General features: G+C 44.7%; 1 protein-coding gene across 2 annotated transcripts in view; it reads right to left on the reverse strand.

Annotated features, from left to right (window-relative positions):
* Arhgap26 (Rho GTPase activating protein 26) overlaps positions 1-22443 on the reverse strand; it is a 386554-nt gene that overhangs the window by 227934 nt on the left and 136177 nt on the right. For both annotated transcript variants that reach the window (XM_032885465.1, XM_032885464.1), the window contains exon 11: positions 7144-7222. In XM_032885465.1, the coding sequence (XP_032741356.1) occupies positions 7144-7222 (79 nt within the window). The remainder of the gene's footprint in view (positions 1-7143; positions 7223-22443) is intronic.

A 22443-nucleotide genomic window follows, 5' to 3' on the forward strand; every position in this document is an offset into this window, starting at 1 on the left:
TACACTATATAGCCATTCCCAGACTTGCTCTCTCAACTGGCGTAACACATCCAGCCAGTAAGGGCGTATCATGCGTTTGTTTCGTTCCACAGTAAGACACTAGTCCACTCTGGATGCAGCAGCTTTTGCATCTGCTTACCCTGGAAAAGGACTTGGGTCATTTCCAGTTTGGAGCTATCATGAACCACGTTGCTACCAAAATATGTGTATAGATTTATGTGCCACATTTTCATATCTCTAGAGAAAATTGGAGGACTCTATGGCAAGGTCATATTTGGTTATTAACATATTGGAAGCTGTCCTTCACTTTACAAAGTATTGTTTCATTGTGTGCTCCTAACAGCAATTTATAAGTAGACCTACTTCCTCCTTCCACAGTCACTCCTTGTTCTCACTACTGTAAACTTGAATCTTCCATATAGGAGCGCACTGACAGTGTGGTTTTTCATTGTTGGAAATTACAATATAATTATATCATCATTTCCCCCATCTTTTTCCTCCCCCCCAAACCTTCCCATATTCTACTCTTTCTGCCCTCTTTAAAACTGATGGCTTCTTTTTGCATTACTTGTTGTGATATGCACATTCCTAAATAAAACCTGATCAGTCTGTTTAATGTTACATTTTTAGGACTGACTAATTGATATTGAATAATGGCGCTGTATAGTTTTATGATGGCTTGACACAAGATAGTCATCTGAGAGGAGAGACTAGCAATTAAGAAAATGCCTCCGTAAGATTGGGTTGCAGGCAGGCCTATGAGACTTTTTTTAAATTAGTTATTGATAGAGGAGGGCTATGCCCATTTTGGGTGGTGCCACTGTGGTGGTCTGAATGAAAATGAATCCCTATAGATTCATAGGGAGTGGTACATTAGGAGGTGTGGCCTTGTGGGAGGAGGTGTGGCCTTGTTGGAGGCAGTGTGCCATTGGTAGGATGGACTCTGAGTTTTAGAAGCTCAAGCCAGGCCTAGTGGTTCCTTGTCTCTTCCTGCTGCCTCCCAACCCAGATGTAGAACTTCATCCCCTTCTCCAGCACGTGTCTCCTTGCCATGATGATAATGGACCAAACCTCTGAACTGTAAGCCAGTCCCGAATAATGTGTTCCTTTATAAGAGTTAACGATGCTCATGATGTTTCTTCACAGCAGTAAAATCTAAGACACCACCCCTAGGTGCTATAAGAAAGCAAGCTGAGCAAGCCATGTGGAGGAAGCCAGTAAGCAGCACCCTCCATAGCTCGTACATCAGCTCCTGCCTCCAGGTGCCAGACCTTGTGTTCCTGCCCTGACTTCCTTTGGATGGACTAAAACGTGTAGGTGTAAATGTCAATAAACCCTTTCCTCCCCAACTTGCTGTTAGCTACAGTGTTTCACTGTAGCAATAGTGACCCTAAACAAGACAATGACCAATTAGAGCGCTCTTCCCTGGGGAAGATTTTCTCCTGATCTCAGCATTCCTTAGTTACTTATAGTTCTCTATGTAGGGTTGAGTCTCCTGGTCTCCTCCATCCACTTCCGCATGTGTACCATGGTCATCCTTGTTCAGATCCAGTTTAGCCAGTTATGCTAGAGAGACTTCCCGAGTGACACTTCTGACATTCAGAGGAGACACAATCTCATAGCAACCTCCCTGGTCTTTTGGCTCTTACAATCTTTCCACACCTCTTCTGCGATGATCCCTGAGCCTTAGATGTAGGAATTATATTGAAGCTCTATCAGGTGGGACTGAACACCATAACGCTGTAATTCTGATTGATTGTGGTTTTCTGTAATGATTTCCACACACCATTGTTTTAATTTGTATTTCCCTAATGGGTAATGATATGGAACATCTTTATGTAGTTTCTAAAACTTTATTTTGTTTTTATTTATATGTGTGCATGTGCATTCAGGTGCCTGTGGAGGTCAGAGAGGGCATCCGATGCCCAAAGCTAGTGTTCTAGGCAGTTGTAAGCTGCCTGTGAAAGGTGGTGGGAACCAAATTCTGGTCCTCTACAAGAGCAGCAGGGGCTCTTAACTCGTGAGCACCTATAAGTTAACTTTAAAGCAGATCTTGCTGCCTTTTGTCTATATCCTAATTAGGTGTTTAACTGTTTTAAGAGTTCTTTTCATACTTTTATAAGCAGGTCCTTTATCAGAAAAATGCCTGGCAGATATTTTCATCCACTCTAGTGATTCTCTTTCCTTCTTCTCAACAGGATCTTGTCTTTACAAAAGCTTTAAATTTGCTGAAAAAGAATTTTTTTTTCTTTTTTTTCCCTAAATTTTAAGGACCATATGTTTTGGTGTCACATTGAAAAATTCACATAGCCCTGTATCAAAACATTTTTATCTTAGACTTCTAAATGTCTTATGGTTTAATATTTTATACAGAAATCTATGACTCACTTTGAATTAATTCATATGTAAAATGTAAAATTTAAGTTGAGGTTCCTGTTTTTTTCCCATGGTGTCTATTACTTTGCAAAGTACCATTTGTGGGTTTCTTGTTGATTCAAAAAAAAAAAAAAAAAAGGAAAGAAAGAAAGAAAGCTTTTTTCTTTATAGAATTGCTTTTGCAATTCTGTCTAAAATCAATTGGGTATGTCTGTGGAAGTCTATTTCTGGGTTCTTTATTCTGTTCCATCGATCCAGGTGTCTATCCTCTGTCAATACATTGTCGTGATTATTGTCACTATAAACGAAGTCTTAAAATAGAGTAGAATAAATCATCTCACTTCATTCTTTTTTGTTAAATTGCTTTAGCTCCTCTACTTTCTGCACCTTTATATATAAATCCTAGAGAGAACTCGCTGCAGTTTTGATAGGAATGGCATCACGCCTACACATCTGTTTGGAGAGAGCTGACTCCTTTACAAACTGATCCCCCTGATCTGCGGGTGCAGTACGCTTCTCCATTTGTTCAGCTCTGCTTTTACAACACTCTCCAGGGCTCATTTAGATCTGTGCCTGGGCATTATATGTGCTGGGGAGGGAGGTGAATACAATGTGTTTGTAAGCTTGGATACCATTTGCTTATTGCTAGGTTATAGAATTATAACGCTGGGGTTGGGAAAGAATCTAATACCCTCGAGGCGAGCTTACCGTCTAATTCCTAGCACTTATTTGGGGGTGTGCTTTTGTTTGTTTTGGGGAGGGGCTACTAGGCATTGCCTAGATAATCATGCTAAATGAAAATAAATAATTTTACACCTTTCTTTCCAATATCTGTCTGTTTATTATTTTCTTGCTCTTGTATACCAGTTAGGACTCCTGGCACTCAGTCGAATGAGTGGTGTGAGTCCGTGTCTGTCCCAGTCTAGGTGGAAAGCACCTCGTCTTTTTTGCTAATCATGACATTAGTGATGTACGTGTGATCAGTATGGAAGATCGGGCTCTCTGAAGAGAGGGTTTAGTAGAAGATGGGTCTCAGAGTAAAAAAACGACTTCTCTTCCCAATCTCATGCCCACTCTCCTCTGCCATGCAGCAACAACTTTTCTCCAGAGTGTGCCAACATTCATCATTAACAGCTTTAGTGAGTGTGTCAAGTCTGGTCGTTTCATGTACAAAGCGCTTACTTCAATAAAAATCAGATGTGAAATTCCTTTGAAGTTATTTGGCAAAGAATCTCTTACCAATGTAGGTACAGACTAAAAGTTTTCCCCAGATGCACCTTGTTTGTTTTGTAAGCAAAATCTCACTGGACAATGACTGTACTCATTCACGGATACACTGCCTTTGACTACTTTTGAATAAACGTGGCAAAACCTCAGTGGCTATAGCACTGTGGCCCACGGAGTCTTAAACACTATCTGCTCAGTTTCACAAATTTTACTGGCACAAACTCCTGATAAGATGTAGGGATTATTGAATGCAGGCCAGTGGTAGAGCACTTGCACAGCATGTCAAGGCCCTGGGCTCAAACTCCAATATCATGTACACACACACACACACACACACACACACACACACACACACAAATGCAAATTGGAGGCAAACCTGAATGACACAGTGAGAACATCTGAGAAAATGAAGGTGACGAAGGTGAAGATGAAGATGGTGGTGATGATTATGATTGATTATGCTATATGCCTAGATATCCACCTAGAATGGTTAAGATGCTTCTTGCTCTATGTGGGAAGGATACATTAGAAAAGAAAGCTAGCAGAAAAGCAGCCAACTTTGAACATTATGTAACTGATTCAAATAGGCCAAAACATACTACTACACCGTGGTTGCAGTCACACCATCGAACAAACACAGCTTTTTCTCAAGCGAGTCTGAATGGGGCCCCCTTCATTTGAGTTAAGAGATCTCATTGATCTGTGAATAAAATCCATAACGTTCAATGTTGGAATACAGCTCCAACTTCTTCCTCTATCGTGTGCCCATCAGCACCATGAAAATATTCTACATGTCTTTAAGACAGGTTGTGACTATAGGCCAAAAACTGTGGTTTGTGTAATAACTAACATGCTACAAAATCAACTAAGCTGGGGTTTATTTAGATACCCCCCCAAGTCATCCTAAAGTGTTACTGAACAATGAAAGAACAAAAGGAAAACAAACAAAAATTCCCCAGCACCACCTCTAACAACATCCTAACACTGAGTAATAATATTCTAAGCCAGCAGGTGCCCATATTTATACCTCCCTGACATAAGAAAGTCTCTCAATATTAGAGAACTACTCTAAGATCGGCTAGTAGAAAAGCCAACCAGACAAAGCCAAAACTCCCAAGGGGACATATTTAACTAATTAGGGAGGAGGTGATTAAAATGGAGCTGCTAATTGTCTACTATGCTCCCAGCAGTGGGAGACAAAATTACACCTCATGTTACTGTCAATTACACAGCCCTCATTTGTCTGTATTTATCTTTCCCTTTAGGACACTGAAAAGCACACAGAGGTGTAGTTTCCAGCACAAGGTATACATTCCTCAGTGACAACAGGTTTATAGAATGTTTAGAGACAGAATTATCCCATTTACACTTATTATTAATGTGTGCATTCTGGAGCAAAAAAAAAAAAAAGATGCCTCTCTTCAAGAGTGCTTTCCATCTGCAAAGGCCAAGTGTTAGCCTCTGGGAAGACCCGAGCAGTTAGTAAGAGGCCAACTATACATGGCACAGAACAAATATCAAGCAGCAGGGAGGAGTGGAAAGAAGAGGATGTTTACAATGGTGGGAGGGCAGCATCAGAAGCTGAGCTTGGGGCAGCGAGGAATAAGGTTTCATTGCTTTATTTTGGTTCTGTTTCATTTTATTTTTTAAACTCATATCAATAATATCATGCGATGACAGGAATCCCTAGTCTATGAGTTTGGGGAGTCATTCAGGAGAGCCAGAAAATAAGTAAAGCAGAAGTAACTAAGTACGAGTCCCAGGAGACGGCCTGAAAAATCTCTGTTAAAGGCGAAACATAAATGCATCTAGAGATAGACCTCAGCTGTGTCGCTATCGTGGACCTGCCAACCATTCACAGCATCATCTCTCTTCTTCTCTGGAGATACTAGGCACTGACTGGCAGGGCCAATGGCTACCTGCCTGCATCTGAATTTCCTTCTTCTCATCTGAGGGCATATCTGGCCACATCATGTTTACTAATGGAAGCAGCATGTGACCTCTAAGTTCTTCACAATGCTTTCCCACAATGCCTCCAAGTCCATTTCCAAGCTGGAGCAGGGGAATGACAGAACCCAGGACACCATGGGTTAAGGGAGCAGAGCAATCAGGCTGGGTAAGGGCCCAGGTGGGATCTCTGACAGCCACACCCACTTCTCTCCACATGTGCACTCTGCTCTGTCTCCTCACTGTATAGCATCCTGGCATGTTCTCTCTCTCTAAAGATGGCCACTTATTATCTGTGAGGCTTGCAGTGAGCTGTTCAACCTTCATAAACCTGTTTTCTCATCTATAAAATGAACCACAACACCTACTTCCTAAGACAGTCAGAAATAAGTAGGCTTGAAGACGTTAAATCTGTGAAACACACACACGAGGTGCTCAGTTGGGCTTGTTTCTCTGGATATCAATGCATATGGGGGAAATTGAGGCTATCTTATCTTTTGGGCCAAGAAAGGAATTCAGATGAAACAGTTGTTTCATTACACTTTATCTGATTCTGCCTCATCTTTAAGTAGTTGCTCAAATGTGATCTATATTACTAAAAGTTATGCCATACTGGTTTGTGTTTGTTCTGTTGACTAGATTGAGCCCTGTGTTTATATAACATACAGATGGGTAGAGCAGCACATTCGTCTACACTGCCACATCATCCCACCAGCATGGGCTAGGAAAGAGCCACAGAGGAACTGAGATCTTCTGCAAGGGGCACTGGTGTGATTCATAGTGTTCTCTAGGCAACAGAAACCATGATCTACCTTCTCAGGCACACGTTTCCCCTTTGGATCACGCCCTCATCCATGTAGAGTCTTTTTATCTTTTATGAAGGAACTTAGCTATACTCAGGATTTTTGTGACCTTTTAATACTGTAAGACTGTAGTTGAGATTCTCAGCATCAAGATAAAAAGGCCTGCTCCGGGACTTACCACAGAGCGCTCAGGTGGCTTTTACATGCCACACGTTGCATAACAACCACAAGATCACATAACCCTGCTGAGGCCAGCATCTCTGAAATGGGAACACAGATCACGTCGCCGGGGCTTAACTGCTTCCATCTACCGTGATAATGTCCCACTGCTCGCCATGAGGTGTGAATCACCATCGCAGTGGGAGACCTGAGCAGATGACAGTGATAAAGGTGTTCTACCACCCATGTGGACTTTTACAACTGTATCCCATGAAAAGCGGCCGGCCTCGTGCTTGGCAACCTACTTTGTGAAGGCAATGCATGACCAACAGCCATCTGGTAATACAGAGCACTCTCCTCTTTAAGATGACAATATGTCCGTGTCTGTGATGGGGGAAGCTACTGGGCCATCCCACAGTACCTTCTACCTTAGGAGCCAAGGCCAAAACCTGGAAGCTACACATACACAGAAGCCATTGCAGTATCTGCAAGCATCAATCTATGAATAAAGAATGCCCCTGGGACACTGGTTTCAAAGACTCGAGGCTCTGGAGCAACGGCAAACCCTCTCAGTAGGGAACAGCGCACTACTGGGGTCTTTATTGTTCCACTTCCCTGAATTGTTACTTACAGGTTCCCGGCCGTCCATGGCTTCCATCCAGAGCCTACGGTCCTCTTCCGACAACGCCTGCATGGTGATAACCCCTGGCCTGAAGAGAAAGGAGAGACACAGACGTGACCTCAGTGTCACACCCAGAGACAGTGGCAGCATTCTTAAATGTTTATTTAAGAATATTTCAGAAATACCCACTTATCATCATGAGAGGAGGCTGAAGCCAAGTACATGAAGAGAGGCGCAGCCCGCTCTCTGCTCGTGTTAGCCACTGTCCTATCTCAGAAAGCAAATCCACCTCCTCACATCCTTTTCAATATGCCTGTCTCTCTCAAGAGCCAGAGGTAAAGGACAAGACTTATTAACTACTTGGTTCCCTTAGAGCTTGTTTGCTCTGTAGACTGTGACCCATTTGCTTAATAGGTGCTTTGTATAGGAGGGAATGCAGTAAGCATTTTCTAAACTGAATTGCACTGACTGTGGATAGACATACCCATATTGAATATTTCATATTTCTTAGTTGTCACCAAATTTATGAAGTGAACTGGTAATTACAATTTTATTAAATGTGTGTACGTTGTTTTAATGACTACCCTCATGCTAGAAGCCCAGTGCTGCTCACTCTGAAAGCTCTCCCTGAAATCGACTTGCTATTCACAGTGAGCACAGCCTCTCTAGACAGTTCACGCAGCAGCAAACCCTGTTTCTTTCACAATGGCACTCCTCACAGAAAGGCTGGGCAATAAGTAACTTGAGAATGTCACACAGTCCTCGAGGCAGAGTTTCTTCAGTCAGTGTTGATCCCATGTCGCCCACAAACCACTTCCCCTCCAAACATATGTGCATTCTGATGAAACTATTTAATCTATCAAATTGACAAAGAGTACAGCAACCCTCAAAAGCCCCAGCCTGGTGGGTCTAAGGAGTTGTTGGCTGCTAATGGCTGCTGGGAGAAGGCGTTCCCCCAACCCCCGCCACGGAGATGCAGCCCCGAATTGACTGCCCGTGTTCTAGTGCTCAGCCACTAGAGCAGCAGGCTCGGAATGTGTCCATGAAGTAGTGGGGGAGTTGAACGGGTCCAGAGGGGAGGGAGGGCTGCGAGGGTGAATTTGATCAAACACATTGTATACATGTATAACATCCTCAAGCAATAAATTAAAAATATATTTTATGTTTAAGAATAACTCTTTTAAAGCCTCCTCTTCTAAGTTTGAGGAATCCTGAAAGAGAGGAAGAGAGATCAACTGATCAAGAACTAAAGTCCACATGCCCTCAGTGTGGTACTGAAAGTCTAGGACCTTTGCTCCCACCGCCCCTCAGTGCCTCCATCTACAGTTTCAAAGCTGTAACAGTGAAAGGACAAGGGTCTGGGATGCAAGGAGCTGAAGGAGAAAGGGGAGAGAGGAGCGGAGAGATGGCCCTACACGTCGACCTCCACCTAGGCAGACAGAAAGGGAGAGAATACAAGGTTAGAGGAGGGGCTGTGTTGAGGATGGAAGACACTGGCCCCCGAGAAGGTCATGCCTTCAGCCACACTGGGCATTACTGACAGAGGAGAAAGGTGAGTCCAAGGACAGACTAACTTCTTTCCACGGCGTCTGCCAGGGCCCTCCACCTCTTTTCAGACTCAAATGACCATTTCTCCAGCAGCCTCTTCGACATGCCAGACTCCCCATGTCCCCCAGACTGCTCACAGCGGTGCTTCCACAGAGCGCAGCCTGGGCCTGGAGAGGGAGCAGATCTGACGTCCCCTTCCTACCTTTCAAAACCAAGCACAAGATGCTTCAAAATCAAAAGCCTGAGAGGCTATAGCCCGCTGCAAAGCCACACGCCTCCAGCTTCCCTCCTCCAGTGCTACCCCACTTTTTCTTACTTGTTTGCCTTCTTCGCTGGCACTACCTGTTTGAGCCAAGCAATCCATCTTTATAAAAAAATGTTGATCCCTAACCCAACTCCACCCTCCTGAGACTGAACTTCTGGGCTGGGGCTGGGAAACCAGATGGGGGAGGCTCCCAGGACTCGAAATGCCCATCAGTGGGGAGACCACCTCCAGGGCCCCCAGGAGAGGGATGGGGAGCTACCTTCAAATTTTTTGACTCAAAATTGTGTCTGTCTAAAAGAAATGCAGAGACAAAATTGGAGCCCAGACTGAAGGAATGGCTGACTTATGGTCAGCTCAACTTGGGACCCATCCCATGGGCGGGCACCAAACCCTGACATTATAACTGATGCTATGTTGTGCTTGCATACATACATGGCTGTCCTCTGAGAGGCTCTACCAGCAGTTGACTGAGACAGATGCAGATACTCACAGTCAAGCATTGGACAGAGGTCAGGGACCCCTATGGAAGAGTTAGGGGAAGGATTGAAGGAACTGAAGGGGATGGCAACCACATAGGGAGACCAACAGTGGCAACTAACCTAACCCAGAGACTAAGCCACCAACCAAAGAGCATGCACAGGGTCCGGGGACACATCTGTAGCCGAGTACTTGTCTGGCCTCAAGTAGGAGAGGATGTGCCTAAACCAATAGAGACCTGATGCCCCAGGAAAGGGGTTGGGGGAACACCGTCTCAGAGGCAAAGGGGGAAGGGAAAAGAACTCTGTGAGGGGGGACCAGGAGGAGGGGACAACATTTGGGATTTAAATAAATAAAATAATAAATCATGGAAATTCCCAATCCAACCCCACCCTACTAAAACTGAACTTCTGGGTTGGGCTTGGGAAAAGTCAGAGGTAGATCAACTCTCCTGGTGAGCCTGAAATATGGCTATACCTAAGGCCCATGCCCTGAGCCATCTCCACCCCCAGGCTCCTTCTGTGTTCTCTACACTAGAAGTCCTAACACCCTCCTCTCTATACTGGAAGTCAAACTGCCAACATAACTCCAGTCCCCTTTCTGCAAGAAAACAATTGTAAACACAAGAGTTGCCCAAACACCAAGAGTGGGAGGTGTCACATCAACTTCATGGCCTGGGGCATGATATTTCCACCCAAAGCCATCAAGAAGTTCAGAAAAACTCAGAGGCAGTAAGCGGGGTGGGCGATGTTATTGGACCCTAGTAACTAGGGAAGCCAATTTGACAGTTTTTACTTCAAATAGAAATAACAAAATAAGAATTATTTTTCATGCGTGTGGGGAGTGATGCTCTGGATGATAGTGAATAAAGTTGATAAAACACATTTAGTTATAATTCTATTCCCCAAACTCAGAGAATTCTCTGTGCTTCATATATTTACATCTGGATACAGCACTATACATTTTAGGTAAAAATGTCCATATTTTCATTTATTAAATTAAAACTACTAATATAAATCCTACATGGGGCTTTCCTAAGAAGGAAAAGGCCAACTTTATTTTAGAATCAAACGATAATTTAGTCTCATAATTACCTTCCCAAGCCTCCTAGATTAGCAACATAGCCCCCAAACAAAATAAAACGAGAAAAAACTTCTGCAACATGAAACTTTGCATATCAGCAAACTTTCAAACTTTCTCTTAGAGCATGTCTATTTAGTTCTTGTTTGGAACGTGTGTCAGTTTTTCATAGCACAAGTGAGGGAGTAAAGGGGAAAGGACATGGAAGGGAAATAGAAACCAATGAAAGAGAAATAGGGCGCAGGGCTGGCGATGCTCCTGGGTCTATGCATCACTGTGCTCTAGCAGCATAGTAACAGAAGAACCAGAGGTTAGCCCAGCCCAGTACACCACCTGCTGTGCTAAGCTCTCAACAAATTAGGAGGTAAATGTATTCTCACTACTCCCATTTAAAAGAAAGAAAATCAAAACTCAGAGGGGTAAGAACTTTGACCCTGATTGCAGCCAGCAAGTTACAGGGCCAGGACATGACCACATTCTAACTCCTAACCCTGGTATGTGGTGCCACCCCAGTGTGGGGGCGCCAGGGCCCCTGGGGAATTCGTGTGTACCACCTAATTCCTGTGGCATCAAAAATGACTGAGGATCCCTAAGCTCCTTGAAGACTCCTGCGTGCAGTCAAGTGTGGCAGTGACGAAGTCTCTGTAAACCCAGAGTGCTTGATACGTCGTCTTCCCACAGCGTGTGCCCAGGCTCTCCCTCCAGGGCACAGTCATCCCACGGGAGACTGGAATGACTCTCGGTAGCAGTGATTCTTCACATTTTATCTCAAGACAACCAAGTGAAAGAGAGGCCCTCACTTTTTTAATTGGAAGAAAGATTCTAAGAGCCAGAGAGATGGATGTCTGCCATGAGACTGTATCCTCTAAAACTTTCAGGGAAACTACACCCAGGAAGTCTCACCAGCATGGCTGCCTACACCCAGGAAGTCTCACCAGCATGGCTGCCTACACCCAGGAAGTCTCACCAGCATGGCTGCCTAAACAAGACCCGAAGAAGGATGAGAGCAGCAAACATGCGAACACGGAGGAGGTGCTCTCGCGGGGACCAGCCATAGACAAAGGACTAAACACTACTAAGGAATTCAGAGAGGGGTACAAACAATTACTTTCCCAGGAATACTCCACCAGTGCTCAGTCCTGGATCCTATGCACAAAGTAACATTGTATGGACTGAGCAGACTGTATTTATATATTTAAGAAATGTATATACATGTGTGTAACAACCACAGAAAAAGAGGACAGAGGCCATGAACTGGTATATATATATATATATATATATATATATATATATATATATATATATATATATGATATTTTAATTTCAGAAAATTTAAAGGTGCTATCATAAAGAAAATGAATACTGGTAGGTTAGACCTTACCAAAATAAAAAGGATACATTTATTAGAAGATAATGTTAAGAGAATGGAAACAGAGGCCGGGAGTGTAGTTGAGTCAATAGAGTGTTTATCCCAATGCATGAGGTTCTGAGTTGAGATCCCAGCACCACGTAGACCAGGCATAATGGAACGCACCTGCAGTTATATCACATGGGAGGTAGAGGCACAAGGACCAGAAGGCCAAGGTCATCTCCAGTGACTTCAAAGCCAGCTACATGAACCCCTGTCTCAAAATACATCTCAAATCAAAAATACTGAGGAAGAAAGTGAGAGCTAATATTTTTAATATATATCTCCAACAAGATCCATACTCCAGACATATGAAGAACACTAACAGTCAGGGAGAAAATTAACAACAAAATTCAATTGAAATCTCAATAGACACTTCGTAAGAGAGGCTCTCTAAGGGCTGGAGATTTGGCTCAGCAGTGAGGCTTCTTCAGGAGGCTCTGTTCGTGGCCCCTATTGTCAGGCAGCTCGCAGCTGCTTTAACCCCAAGCCCACAGGACCAATGCTCTCTTCTGGCCTCCATGGGTAAGTACATACTGTTGTGGTTGAATAAAATGGCACCCAGGGGCCCATAGGGAGTAGCACTATTCGGATGTGTGTCCTTGTGGAAGGAAGTGCATTACTGAGGGATGGGCTTTGAGGTTTCAGAAGCTCAAGCCAGGCCTAGTGGTTCGCTGTCTCTTCCTGCTGCCTCCAGATATAGAACTCTCAGCGGCTTCTCCAGCGCCATGTCTGCCTGCCAATGACAGTCGTGGACTAAACCTCTGAACTGTAAGCCAGCCCAATTCAACACTTTCCCTTTATAAGGTCATGGTATCTCTTCAAAGCAACAAATCCCTAAGACACACACATATGGCATACACATATGCATACACACATGCACGCATACACACACACACACACACACACACACACACACACAGAGAGAGAGACAGAGACAGAGACAGACAGACAGACAGAGACAGAGAGAGAGACAAAGACAGAGAGAGACAGAGATACATAAATAAAACGTGAAAAGGGGAGATCCAAATGGCCAGTAGATATGAGGCAGACATCAAATGGTTACTCACTGAAGAGATGTAACTTAGAAGCAGAATGAGCTTCACCTAGCACCTCCTGAAGGAAGGACAGTAGAAGGTCACTTGGTAATTTAGCGTTGTGATTCTCGGGCTTTGCTGGTGAGGAACTAAAGTAACAAGGACATTTGCAGTATCTACTAGAACTAAACACCACTCTTACTTAGCCATACTACTCCCATATATTCCACCAGGAAGGATGAGTGCCTGTGTCCTCCACCAGGCCCATTCGAGGACCCTTGTCATGCTACCATAATAACCACAACTGTGGTAACAAAATGTCTAACGAAAGAGGACACACAGACTGCTGTAAGGACACACAAACTGCTGTAAGGACACACAGACTGCTGTAAGGACACACAAACTGCTGTATATCTAAATGTGAGGACCTCAGGCAACAGCTGAGTGCTGCACGGAGGTCAGGTATAGACCTCGCAGATGATGGTGGTCAGGTATGGACCTCACAGACGGTGAGGGAAAGTCTGTAGCTTCATGATAGATGAACTTCTCAAACCTCATACAAGACAGAAGAGTTATTCTACCTCTGAGAAGGGGTATGGCAGTGTCTGGTGATGAGGATGAGGAAAACTTCAAGACTATAAGTGTTCTTCTTGATCAGGGTCTTTGTATGTATGTACATAGACTTATGCGCAGTCATAAACGAAGACTTGAGATATGTGTATTTACAGTGACACCTCAGCTAAGAACCTGCTTTAACTGTCCGAGAGTTACGACCTCCTGACAGTACTTTAGCCTCCTTACTATTCTGTATGTGCAACCTACACGTTCGGAAGGCAAAAGGTCCAGTTGCTTTTCCCTCGGGGTTGGCAGAGTTACACACTTGTCCATATTACAAACTCAAAGAAACGCATCATACATTTCCAAGTGGAAGGCAAAAAAGTAAATACTCCAAACACTTAAGTCATTCCCACATGGGCAAATGAGGGCTGAAAGCAAGTACGGGAGAGCATCACAGCCTGGAGAAGGACGGGAGAAATGTTTAAAGGGAAGAAATGGCACCGTGGTCTGTAGGTTGATGTCTATATGCAGGTGAGGGCTGGCGCAAGTTAAGTCAAAGCCATGATTGGACAGTAAAAAAATAAGGTGGGGACAAAGCTTTTGTAAGGTGGAAGAGAAGGGGAGAATCAAGATGGAGACGGAGAAGGATGACCCAGATCCAGGGGGTCTTGAATTGCCAAGATAGTTATGTATATTTCTTAAGGGATGGATTTCTATAGGCAAATTTATCTTATTAGGTGGGTGGTTTATATCCTTATCAATTGGGAGTGAGTTTATTGTGTGAATGTACTGCGGATTGAGAGTTTAACATAGAAATCTGATTGTTGGGTTGCAGTTTGTTGAGTCTCGATTTCACTGGGTTATTAGGAGTGTGAGCAGAGTCCACGGCAGGGAGCCGTGCTGGAACAGCCCGTGGACTGCCTAGGTCAGTCCTGGGGGCAGTCTACTTGGGGGCAGCATGGAGCTGCTGAGATAAGGATGCCCTGCAGTGCCATGCAGCCCAATGGGCAGCGGCACTAGCACGGGGTAAAAGGTTAGGCAGCTTTTTAATATTTACGGCAACAGTGGTCCACCTAACAACCAACACCTTCAGACCGAAAATCACACCCCTACAGCAAAGACCAGCCATGACATCATAGCCATTTCATTTACCCTCCCCAGTAACAGCTTCAAAGTAGAATGCTATTCCAACCTAAAACTAGTGCCTGATAACTGAGAGGGGCAGAGAAAGGACGTCTCCAGCAAACACTAGAACCTCTTGGGAGAGGTTCCCTCCAGTGACCAGATGAGAGGTACAAATAATTTAAAAATCCTTTCTGAAGTCCAACCCTAAAATTCTCCTCAAAAGCCAGCATTTCTTCACCATGAACACATTGTTAGCGCTGGAGCCGGAGCAGCCTGTGAAGCAGGAACAGGACCTGCAATTTTCTCAACACTGCTACACTCTCGCCATAAGAATGATGCAGAAAATAGTTCTCCAACATGACTAGAAATGAACAGCGAGAGGGAAACTTGTGGGGAGGAAAGGAAAGGGACAGGAGTGGGAGGGAGGTGGGAGGTGAGAGCAGTGGGTATGCGAAGTGTGTGTGTGTGTGTGTGTGTGTGTGTGTGTGTGTGTGTGTGTGTGTGTGTGTGATCCTCAAACATGTTAGTAATAATAATAAAGGGAAGAGAATCCTCACTTATCTCCAGGCAAGCTGCTACCATCCCCACGTCTCTTCCAGTGCTGGCTTCCAAAAAGAGCCCACAGAGAAGCAACGTATCATGTGCAGTTGTTCTGGTTAGGTTTCTATCAGTGAGGTGCACATCATGAAGAGGAAAGGGTTTATTTCTCTTATGGGTCACACTCCATCATCAGGAGAGCTCAGGAGAGGAACTCAGGGCAGAAACATGGTAACAGGAACAGAAGCAGAGACTGAAGGAAAGATGCTTAGTGGCTTTTCCTCCTGCCTTGCTCAGCCTGCTTTTTTACACCACCTACAAGCAGGGGAGGCACCACACACAGTGAGCCGGGCTCTCTCACATCAATCATTAATCTGGAAAATGTCCTATGGACTTGCTTACAGGTCAATCTGATGGAGGCAATTTCTCAACTGAGGTTACTCTCCCCAGATAACACCAAACCTGACCAAAAAAAAAAAAAAAAAAATCGAAAAACAAACAAAATCAAAAAGAGCCCTAACTAACCAAGAGAGCATTGTCTCCAGAATGTTAGGACCACCAAAGTCCGTCACAGCCCTCCCATCAGCTAAGAACAATCAAATGCACATCCATAGCTGATTCTGGGGTTCCTCGACAGCTTTCTAGTTCTAATCTTATTCATGAATCAGAGTCAACAAGAGTGATCTCAGTGGTTTGGCAATTTACCCACTTCCTATTGGACAAGGAAATGCTAGAACTGACTCCACCCCACTGAAACAAACACATCCAGAACCTCCCAGCACTGCTCTCTGTAAACCAACTTCCAAAGATCTAGGGCTTACTCATTCGTAATACTAAATCTCCAGGTGGCAAGAGCTGTCTCCTAAATCCTATCCACACCACTAAGGGTCAGGTTGACAGGAAAGGAAGGGCTATGGGACCCACAGAACTTACTGTAGCCTGTGTGTGAAATGTGTCCCACTGTGCTCTTGGAAGTTGGAAAGTGAAGGCTTAGAGAGTGGGCTTTCTATGGCTGGGTGAAAGGGGCTGGCCAGATGCCAGGAAAAGGAAACAGTGCTGGGGAAACTGCTTCTTGATACTTCCTATACAATGGAAGTCTGTACAGATGTGACCAAAGCCATGTAGGACCTTGGAGAATGGCATCTGACCCACATGTGTTTATAGAAAGCAGGTAAGCAGTCAAGTGTAGGGAGCTAGGTGAGGAACCCTTTACTTCCCTAAGGAAAACAGAGCTGGGCTTCTTTCTCTAAAACCTGTGGCCTCTCATCTCTTCTGCATTTCTTCTTGTGGTTCAAGGCGTACGAATAAGAAAGAACAGAGTAAGTGCAGGTCACAGAGGCAGCTGTCACCCGGAACGTTAACCCGGTGGATCCCAGGTGAGAGAAACCAGAGGTCCTTATTACATGCCAAACACTGTGCTAAGGATTTTGTCAACTATCACTTCTTTCTCACAATAAACATATGGATTAAATGCCACTTGCTGGGCCCCCTTTATCCTATTTCATTGCTTATTTACTTTTTTTCTATTTGTGTTGCTGGCGATTGAACTTGAGACTCAGACATGCGAGGTACCTCTACCTCTCAGCCACATCTCCAGCCCTTTGGGACTCTTTCTAAAAGTGAAAGATGCCACGTTGCTATTAAGGGCTAACTCTGACGTTGTATCCAGGTGGGTCAGAAACTAAAACCAGACCTACGCTTAAGCCATAATGCTACAGTGGCCTTATCTGTGACAAGCGTATGTGCCCTAGAGTCCAAGACTATCGACTTGGAGAGAGGAAGGAAGGGAGTAACCTTCTTCCACGTACTCCCTAAGATGTTTTCCTCAGCAGCTTTGAATCAATAAGTTAGTAAGAGTCTGATTCTAATGAATGAATGGATCATAATCTGCAAAAGCCTACAGCACTCACCTCCTGAGAGGAAAGATTGGAGACCGAGGAGGACCCTGGCAATAGGGACAGTCCAGAGAATAATCACTGCCAGCCCCATCAGACAGTTTCACACAGAGTTATTTTGAAAGATTTTAAAGTCCTAGAAGACCAGATGAATTTCTAGCTTGTTAAACTTCATGGCCCATGAACGTAACTGCTACAGCAACAGACACAGGTTACCACAGTACACCAGGAAAAAGCTTTGCTGACTAATGGGACGGTGCAACGCAAAGTAACGGGAACCCTCGCTACCGCTACTGACAGCGAGCTGAGCAAAGCCCTCCTTACGCTGCCTCATCCACCACCCTCTGCGCCACTAAGGTTCTTTGGTCTCATGATGAACAGAACAGGTGGAATTTACTGCTTTGTTGCTCTCTCTCTCTTGAGATTTATGTAATAACACATTTTTGGTGTTGAGTTGTTTTTTAAGCCCTACGTTGAGAAGCTGGCAGATAAACGTGTGCACTCACCAACACATTTCACTGCACTGATTAGAGGACGGACAGCCGTTGCCTAGGTCGCCCTCCCATCCACTCCTCTAGCCAGCAAAACCCACTCCTACTTAAAACCGGTTCAGATAGCCAACGCTCTCACTTAATTAGAAGGCGAAACGAACAGACAGCTTGCTATCTATCCCTAAGAGCCAGGAAGCAATTCAGAAAGAATGATGCCCATCCCCCACTGGCCACCCCACCCCGGCCATGCTGTCAGAGCAGCATAACACCCTCTGAGGAAGGAAAACCCATTTCCTGCCTGAAAGGTCAATGGCATAGAGACCAGCACTCCAACCCAACGGGCAGGAAGGCAAAGTCAAGTAGCATTTCAAACAGGCAGCGAGAAGGGGAGGGGCGGGAAGCCTGAAACCAGGAAAAACAGTTCATCCGCTCTGTGGCTCTGTGAGATAAAGACTGTAACTGTAACAGGCTGGACAGAAGGACGAGTCTGCTGTCCTCACATGCATCATCCCGAAGCAAAGAATCTAGCATCTTGGTTCACCCAGCTAAACTGCCATATTTAAAGAGGCCTGACAAACTGGGCAGGCCAGCTAGCTGTTGCCAGAAAGTAGGTATGAACGATCTGTGAAAAGGGTGAGAGGAAGGAACTTCAAGAGAAAGAATGACTCACTGAAAATACTCTCTGTCTTAAGTAGTAATAGCATATAAACTGTCGCTTCTACGGAAACCACACACGCAGCTGTCTTCGAATTACCAGTGTATAAAGGACGAGTACCCTTCATAGACCCACGAGCCACCAATGCACGTACAAAACTGCCACCTAGAGGCCGAACACTCAAACAGCCTGTTACGTAAGAGGGATCGATCCTCGTTGGAAAACAATCTCAAGAGTCACTCAGTTTCACAAAGACACTCAAAACGACCCATTCACATACTCATACCAAGCCAGACCGTAAACTACCTTCATTTAAAATTAGAATGGTTTCCTGGGGAGATCATAAACTGAATGTGGACATAAAACTTCCTCTTTTGTGGGAATCAAGTTAGGAAGCACAGCACTGCCTTCAGAATCTCCCCCTAGTGGGCCTTCTTCACAGGAACCCTCCCTGTGCCTCAAGTCACCCTCATATAAATCCACAAGGCTATGGGAAAAGAAGCAAGCTTACGGCAAGGCAGTGTGGAAGGACTTTTAGCAAAGGTAAGGTTTACCAGGAGAAAAATTAAGTCCCATAGCATACAAAAACATTTACACACATGGGACACCATCAGAGAGGCACACTGCTATATCCCAGCTTCAAAACAACCGGCAGTCACAACCATCTTAGTACCGGTCCTGTGGCTGGTGAGAGTCAGTCCTGCCTTCAAACCTAGGGCTCCCTCGATCTCTTATTCAACCTACAATATGCATCCTTCTCTGAAAACACAACTTGGAAAGATGCTTGCTGGCTGGAAGGTACTGATTTTTTTGAATTCAGATCTTCCATAAATGTCTAGCTTCTGTTATTCTGGCTTCACCTATACTACCATATCTCTACACAAAAGCAAATTATGTGTGTACTTGCTAGAGCTTTAATTTAATTAGCAGGTAACTAATGCTCTCTAGTCTCATTACTAAACTCCCAGAGGAAAAAATAAATAATGCAATTTCAAAACTGTACTCACCATAAAAAATTAATATTGGGCAATCATATACAATAGTGCTATGCTAAAGGCTGCAAGAAATTATGCTCTTTCTGCCTCTAAAAGCAAATCATCTGAGATAAACAGAATTAAACAGAAGTACCCAAAACACTTCAAACTGAACAGCTAGCCAAGCAGTACAAAGAAAATGTGTTACCTGGCTACTACAAGGAGTGGCTACTACTGTGGGAAAGGAGGGCGCAGAATTGGCAGAATGTGTGTGAGAGAGAGCTGAGAAAGGTTCAGGAAAGCTAGCTCACAACTGCTGATGCAGCATCTGCAGGAGAACTTCAGAATGACCCAAAGAATCAGGTGAGGCTTTTACAGAAGAAAAACCCATAGATTCCTAAAGCTTCCTATGTGACTGACACCTGTCAGAAGAGCCTAATCGGGGCCTGGGTGCACCCTGTAGTCTGATGAGAGAGAGGAAACAGTGAATTTAAGGGTATAGGTGTCCTTGTGGTCCCCAGTTCCCAACCCCCTGTGTCGTTCACCACCACTACGACCACCACCACCACCACCAAGTGATCTGTCTTTGCTGCACCTCTGCGTTTGGCAGTGCCGGAAAGAAGTGTTTAACAGACAGAGTTTCTGTTGGAGTCAGCTAGTCTTCAAAAAAAGCTAAAACATACTAATTGTTTCCTTTCCCTGAGTGTAAACATTACCCCCCCACCCCACCACTCTGGTTCAGTGAATCAAAAGAACCCTTTAGTTTCTATTTCTATTACTTACCATATGGTTTGGTGGCCGCTCATGGAAAACATTAGGGAGAAAATAATCTATGTGTCACTTACATCTGTGAGAAATTTCTTTAAAACAAACCAATCCAAGGGATGCTGGCAAGTGACTACCCCCATGATTCTTCAGCTTAAGTAAATATTTTCCCTACATTTGCTCACTAATTTCCATACGATAGTCCATGATGGAGTTAATTATTCAAGTGACTGAACACAGACGCTGGTTAGTATTAATGAGCCACATATGACTACCAGGAAAGGCTGCTTTTCCACGATGCCTCTTTTGAACCCAACAAGTTTACTCACTGAATTCTTGCACACACACATACACACAAAAAAGAGTTGACCCACAAGAAAAAAAAGTTAAATGCAGTCAATTAACCAGTATAAAATAAAAACTTTCAAGAGCTAGGTCTGTACAAAGACCGCCAAAAAAGTAATTTTGAGGTTTTTAAGCTACTGAACTGAAGCTACTGATGGAGAAAGATGGGAAGGAGGGGCTTGGATGGAAGGAAGCAGCAAAAAAGATAAAGCAGCTGATGCAAATGGTCTGCTTCAGGAGGTGGGGTTCAGGGGTGCGTACTGGCCGCCATTTAAAAGGCCTTGGTGGATGGCCTTCTGCCTCCCTGACAGGTCCTCCCTGCTCAATACTATGCTAGCTCCCTAGCACAGTGATATGAAGTGCCAGACAGCAGGAAGGCAGTGGGGGCAGGGGGCGAGGATTCTTCCTGAAGTCCACTGAATCTACTTCATGCCTCCCTCCCGCTCTGGTGGGTTGCTAGCAGCCTGGTGTTTCTTCCCTTGAATACCATTCTCACCCTGTTCTCTCTTCGTGGGGCATTTCTCTACAGGTGTGCCTGCTTCTGTCTCTGTAGCTCCCTCCCTGTTAACTAGGAGGCCAGCTCTGGTGAGTCAGGGGCCTATCTTCATTTCTTTTCCTGTTACTGTGACAAAATGCCCTGAACAAAACCAACTTAGGGGAGACAGGATTTGTTTCAGCTTATAGCTCCAGGATACATCTCGTAGTTGTGGGGAAGTCATGGCTCCAGTTGCTATGGCAACTCATTACACTGCGTCCAGAGTGCCGAAGCCAGAGTGCTGAGCACCTGCTTATGCTCGGCTCGCCCCATCTTTTCCATACAGTCAAGGATCCAAATCCACTCTTAGGCTGTGCCTTCCCACATCGACTAACATCATCAAGACAGCCCCCCACAGACATGTTCATAAGCCAACCTAATCTAGACCCCTCAACGATGCTTTCTTCCAGATGATTCTAGAATGTGCCAAGCTGACAGTTACAACTAACCAACCATTAACACCATATATTACAGAGTCAGGATATTTCACACCATATTTTCATAGTCTAAATAATATAAATCACACGTTGCATCTTGATAAATTACCACATTAACAGCTACTACATGATTTATTATATAGTAGTGTGTCTAATCTACCCATATCACACTGGAAACATGTCAGTCCTTCCGTTGGTTCCTCCTTTGCAGGCATTTCCTAGGTCCTGATTTGGCTTTCGACCCCTGCCTCCTCCATGGCGCAGCAAGCACCAGAGGACTCTGGGGGAGGCATAGTCTAGAAAACCAGAATCTAGCACCAGGCCCTCCCTGCTGATGGGTGCTGGTGAAAGGACAGGGTGGGAATCCTCCAGAGAAAGGGCTCACGGCAAAGTGTGCCAGGGAGTTGCCACTTAGCACAAAGAAATACCTTCTACCACTTATCCAATGTCAGGTCTCAGGCTGCCCAAATATCCAGAAAGGAGCTCAACCTGAACTATAGGATTTCTGGTGGTTAGATAAAAGCCAGCATTCCTCGGGAACTTGTAAAACCAGTTCCTATGTGCCAGGAGGCTTCATTTCCCCTTACCTCTAGCAGAAAGGACAAAACCAATGGTTGTATATCAAACACAGGCGGGGGGAGGCCTCCCTTAGTATCACAAGTACCTGTTATACATTTTAAAGCTCCCACCCCAGTCTCCTTCCCACTCTTCTTGCTACCCACCCTCCTTAGAACCCACTATTCTCTGTGTGTCTCTGTCTCTGTCTGTCTGTCTCTCCCCACTGTCCCCCAGTGCTCTCACTATTCTTTCTGTCTTACTATCTTATTATCCACACTATTTCCTCCCACTTCCCTAACCCTGGCCAGTCTGCTGGCTATGCTCAGTCTACTTTTTCTCTCTGCTCTGGACTCTTCTAGAGGCCTCTAGCCATTCTCGCTATATATCTACAATAAAAGTCTTCCTTAATAATGGGGGGTCATGTTGACAGATTCTTTACTGCCCCACCTCACACTCTCTATGTCTATGAGCAGTCTATAACACACCAGAGCCAAGCAAAAGGGGCGAAAAGCAATGCTGAACTGTGGCCTAATCCATCAGGTCCACCAGGAACCCTGACAGCAGAGGCTTCATACTCCCACCAATCCCCCTGCTCCTCTGTGGAGACTCATCAGTCTCA

This window comes from Rattus rattus, chromosome 15 (genome assembly GCF_011064425.1).
Source record: "Rattus rattus isolate New Zealand chromosome 15, Rrattus_CSIRO_v1, whole genome shotgun sequence".
In the NCBI taxonomy this organism is placed as follows: domain Eukaryota; kingdom Metazoa; phylum Chordata; class Mammalia; order Rodentia; family Muridae; genus Rattus; species Rattus rattus.